This window comes from Mustela nigripes, chromosome 1 (assembly GCF_022355385.1).
Source record: "Mustela nigripes isolate SB6536 chromosome 1, MUSNIG.SB6536, whole genome shotgun sequence".
NCBI classification, from domain to species: Eukaryota; Metazoa; Chordata; class Mammalia; order Carnivora; family Mustelidae; genus Mustela; species Mustela nigripes.
In genome coordinates, this window is record NC_081557.1 from 40747822 (window position 1) to 40757467 (window position 9646).

Below are 9646 nucleotides of genomic sequence, written 5' to 3' on the forward strand. Positions count from 1 at the left end.
GATTTTATTTATTTATTTGACAGACAGATTACAAGTAGGCAGAGAAGTAGGCAGAGAAGCAGGCAGAGAGAGAGGAAGGGAAGCAGGCCCCCTGCTGAGCAGAGAGCCCGATGTGGGACTCGATCCCAGGACCCTGAGATCATGACCTGAGCCGAAGGCAGCGGCTTAACCCACTGAGCCACCCAGGCGCCCTAGGGTTTCCTGTTTCATTGTGACATCCACTAGCTGTTCCACTGCCCCTGTATGGCTCTGCTGGCCCCTCTGCTCTCTTCCATTTCTTGGGATAAATCATCTTGCCTTTTCTCACCTTTTTGAGGTAGACCACATAAGTGAATGGATTGCCCTTTGAGTACTTTTTGAACAGCGGGAAAGCGACTTTATCCAAAACATGGCCATTGGCCCTCAGTGTGGCCATGACATTTTCACCAGAAGTGGGGTATGAGTCAGCAGGTGTCATAAGACTTACTGATTGACTAGTTTAGGTGAGTTATCAAAAAAAAAAAGGTCATGTGAATTTTTTACCAGACAAATATTTTCTAAGGTGTGCTCCAAAAAATAGTTCTAGGCAATGGCCGGTGAAGAGTAGTAACTTCGGTGAAATATGTATGGAAAATTCTGTCTAATGTGTTTACTTCTTGGAGATTTATAGTGTGGTTGTGAGAATCCCTGCAATATGAAAGTTTGATGAGCTCTTTTTAGAATAACATTTCCCACACTTATTTGATTACAGAACTTCTAATATATAATAGATAATATCTCACTGAGCAGTGTTTTGGGAAGTATTGCCTTAGAGTAAGGTAGGAATTTTCTTTCTTTCTTTTTTTGGTTAGTGTTACAGAATGCTTTTGGTAATTCTATTTAGCGGTCATTGACAGAAGACCAATGATTGTTGAAAATACGGGCTTTGGCCTACATAGATAGGATTTTAATTTCAGCACTACTATTTATCATATGTGATTTTACATAAGAACTTAATCTTGGGACACCTGGGTGATACGTATGTAGGTCAGTGGATTAGTTGGTTAAGTCTCTGACTGGCTCAAGTTATGATCTCAGGGTCTTGGGATCACCGCCCCATGTCAGGCTCCACGTTCACCCGGTAGTCTGCTTCTCCCTTTCTTTCTGCCCCTCCCCCTGCTCATGCTCTCTCTGTCTCTCAAATAAATAAATATAATCTTAAAAAAAACAACAACAAAACTTAATCTTTACAGGTCTCAGTTTGCTAATCTTGATATTTCCTTTTGGGTGCTTAGTCCAGTATCTGACACAGTAACTACTAAGTAAGTTGCAACCTGTAAAACTACCTATGTTTCTATTAGAAGATGTTTGGGTGTACCAGTTAGGGCAATCATTTTTCTTTTTTTTTTTTTTTTTTTTTTTTTTTAAGGATTTTATTTATTTATTTGTCAGAGAGCAAGCGAGAGCGAGTGAGAGCGAGCACAGGCAGACAGAATGGCAGGCAGAGTCAGAGGGAGAAGCAGGCTCCCTGCGGAGCAAGGAGCCCGATGTGGGACTCGATCCCAGGACGCTGGGATCATGACCTGAGCTGAAGGCAGCTGCTTAACCAACTGAGCTACCCAGGCGTCCCTTTTTTTTTTTTTTTTAAAGATTTTATTTATTTGACAGAGATCACAAGTAGACAGAGAGGCAGGCAGAGAGAGAGAGAGGGAAGCAGGCTCCCCGCTGAGCAGAGAGCCCGATGCGGGCCTCGATCCCAGGACCCTGAGATCATGACCTGAGCCAAAGGCAGCGGCTCAACCCACTGAGCCACCCAGGCGCCCGAGGGCAATCATTTTTCTATAATAGGAAATTATCTTATACATGAATAATTTTATCTAGCATAATTCATGTGTTAGACTTAATATTAGTACAAATATGGAATTAATGTGGGTTCAAAGGAGAATCTCAATTCAGAGAAAAGGTATCAATATTTTGATTATTATCAAAATAATATATATTACATTGTTATACAAATAATATACATATATATGTATATAATATACATATACACGTACATATGTGCATGTACATACACATATGTATGTACATGCACATATACATATAATAATATACACATTACACATGTATAATATATTAAATATATATTAAAATAAATTAATTTGATTATTATCAAAGAGGCTGTTAACTCTTCTGCACTCAGGAGTAGAAAACACTGGGGTGGCTGAAGGTTGGTGTCGTTACCATTTGAGATCTGTGTAGGAGTGTGTGTCTAGGGGGTGACAATATGGTGAGAGACCATGCCCTGGAGAGGGTGGCTAGATTTTTAAGTCTGAATTTACCTAAAGAGCTTTTGCTTTATAAATCAAATGTATATCAATACACATAATGCTCAAAGTGTGAGAGAAAGCTGCAGCCTGTTTCTGAAAACAACAAGAACAACAAAAAAGGGCTTGCATCAGTTGTTACATTTTGTATCATAAGTCCTTTCTACTCTGCCACAATTAATCAGACCACGGATTGGCATCAGAGATATATATGTAGGCCATTAGCTTATAAATGAGGCTGACCTAAGAACTGTACAGTAGTTCTGTCTTACAGAATGGTGAATTCCCTCAATGTAATCCTTTCCCTTCGGAAATTTGAATATGAACCAGAGAAAACAGCAGAAGCTCAGGACAATAGAAACCATGCAGTAGAAAGAGTAGTCCTAGTGGAGAATAAAACATAGCCACTGTATATGGTTCTTACTGTATAGAGTTCTTACTGGATACCAGTGGTTTCTTTTCTTACTTACTTACTTTTTTTTTTTTAAGATTTTATTTATTTGAGAGGGAGCAAGCAAAGAGCACAAGCAGGGGGAGTAGCAGAGGGAGTGGGAGGGTCAGGCTCCCTGCTAAGCAGGGAGCCTGACCCTGGACCCTGAGATCATGACCCAAGCAGAAGGTAGACACTTAACTGACTGAGCCACCCAGGCACCCCTGGATACCAGTTTTATTTTATTCTGATTAGTGTTCCAGTTTTCAGTGAGGCCTAATTGTGGAGTCTTTTGAGCTTCTATACTATCCCACATATTCTTGCACTAAACTATGGTTGTGAAGTAATTTAAATGAATCTGCATATAGTTCTAGCAATTGGAAAGAGCCCGAGTAGCTTAATACTACCACCTCTACATCCTTTAAGTAAAGCTTAATAATTCACTTAGTTGATGTAAATGGGATTAATTGATTAGCTGGGTGGGAAGAACAGGGACTTTGCTTGTGGCATTATTCACCAGAGAATTTAATAGAGGTTGTGCATCCCTTTTTTAATTTTTTTTATTTTAATTTTTTTTTTGAGAGAGAGAGCAAGAGCAAGTGAGCAGGGGGAGGGGCAGAGAGAAAGGGAGAGAGAATTTTTTTTTTTTTTTTAAAGATTTTATTTATTTATTTGACAGACAGAGATCACAAGTAGGCAGAGAGGCAGGCAGAGAGAGAGAGAAAGGGAAGCAGGCTCCCTGTGGAGCAGAGAGCCCGATGCAGGGCTCGATCCCAGGACGCTGAGATCATGACCTGAGCCGAAGGCAGCGGCTTAACCCACTGAGCCACCCAGGCGCCCCGAGGTTGTGCATCCCTTATTTGACATAGTTTCCCCAGTATTAAAGTGAAGAGATCCAGGTGTATGGCTCTGTTACCTATTAGTTATGTATGATCTTAGATAATTCTCTTAATTTCATGGGCCAGTTTTCTTTCTGTAATTTGAATTAGTCAAACTGGTTCTCCCCCACCCCAGGAAAAGCAGCTTTTTTTCTTTTCTTTTTTTTTTTTTTAAAGATTTTATTTATTTATTTGACAGAGAGAGACACAGCAAGAGAGGGAACACAGCAGGGGAGTGGGAGAGGAGAAACAGGCTTTCTGCTGAGCAAGGAGCCTGATGTGGGCCTCGATCCTAGGACCCTGGGATCATGACCTGAGCTGAAGGCAAATGTTTAACTACTGAGCCACCCAGCTGCCCAGAAAATCAGCTTTTTAACAAAATTGTTCATTGTTCACAGCATTTAGAAATGGTTACAGATAGCAATAAAATTGGAAAATGAGAGGAAATAATAACAATCTAACTAAACATTAAAATATTGATGCAGCTTAACTAGGAAAGTCTAATATTATTCAGCATTATTCTCTTTTGTTTATGAAAAAGGGATAATATATTTTCATAGATGTGACATTAACTTGTCTGCTTTTGCTACAGTGTGTTTGTTTTTTCTCTCTTTTATTTATATTTCAAATATTTATAACCATTTCCTCTAAAGAATTTGACAAACAAGTAGATTTGTATTTTTATGCAGTGCTTTTCTAGACTTTTCATCCAGAGTCAACCTGATAAGGGGGCAAAAGACCAAATGTGCTTTTTTGGTAGTTATTGGAGAATCTTGATCTATGAATTATCTTAAAAGTATTGATAAACTCCTCTCGGGGCTCAGACCTGGTTTGAGTTGACATGGCTAAATGCACCAAGAAGGTCGGAATCGTGGGCAAATATGGGACCCGTTATGGTGCCTCCCTCAGGAAGATGGTGAAGAAGATTGAGATATGCCAGCACGCCAAGTACACTTGCTCCTTCTGTGGCAAAACCAAGATGAAAAGACGAGCTATGGGGATCTGGCATTGTGGCTCCTGCATGAAAACCGTCGCTGGTGGCGCCTGGACCTACAACACCACTTCTGCTGTCACAGTAAAGTCTGCATTCAGAAGACTGAAGGAGTTGAAAGACCAGTAGAAGCGCCGCCGTTTGAAACATTGCTAGCCTATAATAAATGGGTTAATTTATGTAACAACAACAAAAAAGTATTGATAAACTAAATTATACTATGATTCACTATTAGTAATATCTTAGGTCAGTAGTAATTCTTACCTCTTGTGAGAAAAGTGCTCTTTAGCAAAATCAATTGCAGACTGTCCCCAAAGTAATCACTGTGCTCTTAATATTGATAGATTAATATTTAAGTATTGGTAGATTCTGTGATTTAGAGATTTGTTATAACTTTTTGTTTCTCAATAGAATCAGGAACACGGGGTGTCTGGGTGGCTCAGTGGGTTAAGCCTCTGCCTTTGGCCCCAGGTCATGATCTCAGGGTCCTGGGATCAAGGCCTGCATCAGGCTCTGCACAGCAGGGAGTCTGCTTCCTCCTCTCTGCCTGCCTCTCTGCCTGCTTGTGATCTCTGTTTGTCAAATAAATAAATAAAATCTTTAAAAAAAAAAAAAAGAATCAGGAACACAGTCAGAAACAAAAAGAAGCTCTTTTTTTTTAAGTTTTTTTTAAAAAAAGATTTTATTTATTGATTTGACAGAGAAAGAGAGAGAGAGCGCAGGGACACAAGCAGGGGGAGTGGGAGAGGGAAAGCAGGCTTCCTGCTGAACAGGGAGCCTGATGTGGGGCACCATCCCAGGACCCTGGGATCATGACCTGAGCTGAAGGCAGATTCTTGATGACTGAGCCACTGAGGCGCCCCCAAACAGAAGCTTTAAAAAAAGAAAAAAAAATTTTTTTTGACAATTTACCTTCTTTATTCCTCTGTGTGTAATTACTTTGTAGAATCAGAAAATATCTATTGCTAAGGTGTGTATAATCCAGTCTATATGGCAGGTCTCCATACCTAAATGTAAAGGTATAGTCTGGATTCCTGTTAAAAAGTGAGAAGTTGGGACACCTGGGTGGTTCAGTTGGTTAAGTGGCTCCCTTGGGCTCAGGTCATGATCCCAAGGTCCTGGGATCAAGTCCCACATTGGGCTCCCATCTCAGCGGGGATCCTGCTTCTACCTCTGCCTGCTGCTCCCTCTGCTTGTGCTTGCTGGCTCTTTCTCTCTCTGATAAATAAATAAATAAAATCTTTTAAAAAAGTGAGAAATTTGGGGTGCCTGAGTGGCTCGGTCAGTTAAGCATCTGCCTCCAGCTCAGGTCATGATCCTGGCATGCTGGGATGGAGTTCCCTGCTCAGCGAGGAGCCTGCTTCTCCCTCTGTCTGCTACTCCCCCTGCTTGTGCACGCTCTCTCTCTCTCTCTCTCTCTGTGTCAAATAAATAATTAAAATCTTAAAAAAAAAAGAAAGAAAGAAATGGGAAGTTCTTAGGCATGGCAAGGATCTGAGGAATCACTGACTTACCCCAAGACAAAATGGAATTGAGACCTGTTTGGAATCATCAACTGTGGTCTGACATAGATGTCTCTTAACATCATGTCACTTTAATTCATTTCAGTTTCAAAGGTTTCTGCCAAGGAAATTCTGGAATCTGGAGTTTTCCAGTAGTGCAAACCCCGTTTCCTCCGCAATCTGTTTTCTGAAATCCTTTGGAAGTGAAGTAGCTTTTTTTGGTGTTTTCAGTGATGCACATCAAATTCATAACATTTTATTTTACTTTTTAAAGATTTTATTTATTTATTTGACAGAGAGAGATCACAAATAGGCAGAGAGGCAGGCAGAGAGAGAGAGAGGAGGAAGCAGGCTCCCCGCTGAGCAGAGAGCCTGATGTGGGACTCGATCCCAGGACCCTGAGATCATGACCTGAGCCGAAGGCAGCAGCTCAACCCACTGAGCCACCCAGGCGCCCCATAACATTTTAATTTGTCTTTAATGTCTGCTCCAGTGTAAGCTTCAGAATCACCAATGTACATTTCAGTGTAATAACCAAGCACTGCAACAGAAAATATTGTTTGAAACTAAGGGCTTTGTGGTTATAACATCATTTTCAAATTTGCCCGTCAGACTGTGGATATACCCCATCGCAGAGTAAGTGGATGAGTTCTGAAGAATTAACACCAGTGCCTGATGGTGATAATCCAGTGCCTGGGCATAATTTTTAAAAAAATTTTATTTATTTATTTGACACAGGGAGACACAGCGAGAGAGGGAACATAAGCAGGGGGAGCAGGAGAGGGAGAAGCAAACTCCCTGCTGAGCAGGGAGCCCAATGTGGGGCTCGATCCCAGGACCCCAGGATCATGACCCGAGCTGAAGGCAGACGCTTAATGACTGAGCCACCCAGGCGCCCCCTTGGCATACTTTTTAAAACTTCTTGTGGACATGTCCCAAGTTGTTCAACAAAGGTTTCCATTTGTCATCTGTTACCTTGCTCCCAGTTGCTTTAATTTTTTCCAGAGCATCAAGAAACCTTTGTTCTGTTTTCCATTCTCCATTCTGAAATGCAAGCATACCAACCTTGTGCATAACAAAAGGATGTTCTAGTGCAATGCTTAGTTTGTGCAAAATTTAGCACTTGGCCAAAGAATCTTTCAGCCAATTTTGAGTTGTTGGTCAGTCCCATATTATAATCCAGTGTAGAGCATTGGCAAATGACCCTTTCATCACCTCCACTCCTATGAAGTAAGCAACCATGGCCTGGTCATGCTCACCCTCAGCTGCACACAAGTGCCTGTATGCTACCCACACTGGCCTGTACATCTTCTCAACTGTTGTTATTTCGCTGAGATACCTTCTGGCAAGTTCATATTTATGACCAAGCATGAGATAATAGCATCCCACTGCAAAACAAGACACAGGATTGAACACCAATTAATGAGAAAGACAAAAGTTCATTTGCTTTATTCAGTTCTATAAGTGTCCCTTGTAAGTTCAGGTAAATAGTTTGCATGGAAAGAATCTTTCACCATTACTACAGAAGTAAGCTTGTAGCACTATTCATTCATTCATTCATGTATTCATCCATCCATCCAACCATTGAGCATGCTGACCGTGTGGTGGGTGGGGGAGGGGGGAGAGGGAGAGATACAATCTTAAACAGGTTCCTTGTCATGGGGGAGCCCTGCGTGGGGCTCCATCTCACAACACTGAGATCATGACCTAAATGGAAATCAAGTCAGATGTTTAACCGACTAAGCCACCCAGGTGTCCAGTTTGTAGCACATTAAAAATACATTTTTTTTAAAGATTTTATTTGTTTAGGGCGCCTGGGTGGCTCAGTGGGTAATCCGCTGCCTTCGGCTCAGGTCGTGATCCCAGGGTGCTGGGCTCGAGTCCAGCATCGGGCTCTCTGCTTCGGCGGGGAGCCTGCTTCCCCCCACTCTGCCTGCCTCTCTGCCTACTGGTGCTCTCTGTCTGTCAAATAAATAAATAAATTGTAAAAAAAGATTATATTTGTTTATTTGACAGAGATCACAAGCAGGCAGAGAGGCAGCTGGGGGGTGGGGAGGGGAAGCAGACTCCCCGCCAAGCAGAGAGCCCAATGTGGGGCTCGATCCCAGGACCCTGGGATCATGACCCGAGCCGAAGGCAGAGGCTTTAACCCACTGAGCCACCCAGGTGCCCCTGTAGCACATTTAAAAAATCACAATTATAATAATGTCTTTTAGCTAAAGACACTATCACATCCACATTCTCTTGCAAACCATCTACATAAGCAGGGAGTACAGTTTCACTAGGATTATTATACTTAAAATGTGTTCTCAAATAGGAAGCATAGCAATTCTTGTTCTTCAGTTCAGAGCAATGTTAAGAGGTAGTGACTCAGGCAGTTAATTTTTTCCTTAGGCTGTCAACATGTAGTGTGACAATAGAAGAGCAAATGCTTCAAAACAGTAGGCATGGAGTTTCAAAATGTCTTTGTAAGTATAGGTTGCTAGGGCAGGGTTATCCAGGGCATCTGAGATTTTCCCTGTTAGAGACAAATGGAGCTTATTCGAGGACTATGGCATTTTCCAGTCATTGGAGGGGTCTTTACAGCCACTTTTATCAGGTATTTCTCAGATAACCTTTAGTTGATTGGCTTCTCCTTATCAAGAATATCAAGAGCCTGCTGATACGGTTTGTCTGGTTTTGTGACAGAAGTATATGAGCTGCTCTGTGATACTGCGCTGTCAGATAAAGACATAGACAACCAATATATGTCTTGGAGTTCCTTGTGAGGGAGTGAAGCCTCTTTTCTGCACAGAATAGAGCACCTTGATACTGTGGCTGGTCCACCTACTGGCCAGTACACTTCCGCAGCCGCTACAGATTCATGGCTGCACAGCTGTGGCGTCCAGCTAAGCACATTCCAACTTGCCTTCCTTTCTGCTGCCCACCAGGCCTGCCCTGAGCTTGTGTTGCCTAAAAAAAAAATATTCTAAGTAGTTAAAATCACTGCCTTAAAGACTGGGCACTACTGTACTGATACGGCTTACTTTTTTTTTTTTTAAAGATTTTATTTATTTATTTGACAGAGAGAAATCACAAGTAGACTGAGAGGCAGGCAGAGAGAGAGAGAGGGAAGCAGGCCCCCCGCCGAGCAGAGAGCCCGATGCGGGACTCGATCCCAGGACCCTGAGATCATGACCTGAGCTGAAGACAGCGGCTTAACCCACTGAGCCACCCAGGCGCCCCCGGCTTACTTTTGATTTTATACAGTTCTTACCTCTATCTGTTGCACCCCCCCCAAAAGAAAAAAAAAGACGTTTTCAGAAACAGAAGTTGTGGCTCTGTTCCTACTTACTTTTCCCATGATTCTTTTCTTTTCTTTCCTTTTCTTTTTTTAAAGATTTTATTTGTTTATTTGACAGAGATCACAAGTAGACAGAGAGGCAGGCAGAGAGAGAGAGGAAAGCAGGCTCCCTGCTGAGCAGAGAGCCCGATGCAGGACTCGATTCCAGGACCCTGGGATCATGACCTGAGCTGAAGGCAGTGGCTTAACCCACTGAGCCACCCAGGCGCCCCCCCCC

General features: G+C 42.2%; 2 protein-coding genes and 1 pseudogene across 3 annotated transcripts in view; 2 read left to right on the forward strand and 1 right to left on the reverse strand.

The window, feature by feature from the left end:
• Positions 1 to 9646, forward strand: part of SBF2 (SET binding factor 2) — a 474622-nt gene that overhangs the window by 38741 nt on the left and 426235 nt on the right. The window lies entirely within an intron of this gene.
• LOC132010938 (large ribosomal subunit protein eL43-like) lies at positions 4412 to 4740 on the forward strand. The gene has a single exon (XM_059388938.1). It carries the CDS (start codon positions 4435 to 4437, stop codon positions 4711 to 4713), a length of 279 nt encoding a protein of 92 aa, XP_059244921.1. The 5' UTR covers positions 4412 to 4434; the 3' UTR covers positions 4714 to 4740.
• On the reverse strand, positions 5573 to 8951 carry LOC132010948 (cell division cycle protein 16 homolog; annotated as a pseudogene).

Coding starts and splice junctions, on each gene's coding strand:
- LOC132010938 (XM_059388938.1), top strand. CDS start 4,435: ATGGCTAAATGCACCAAGAAGGTCGGAATCGTGGGCAAATATGGGACC.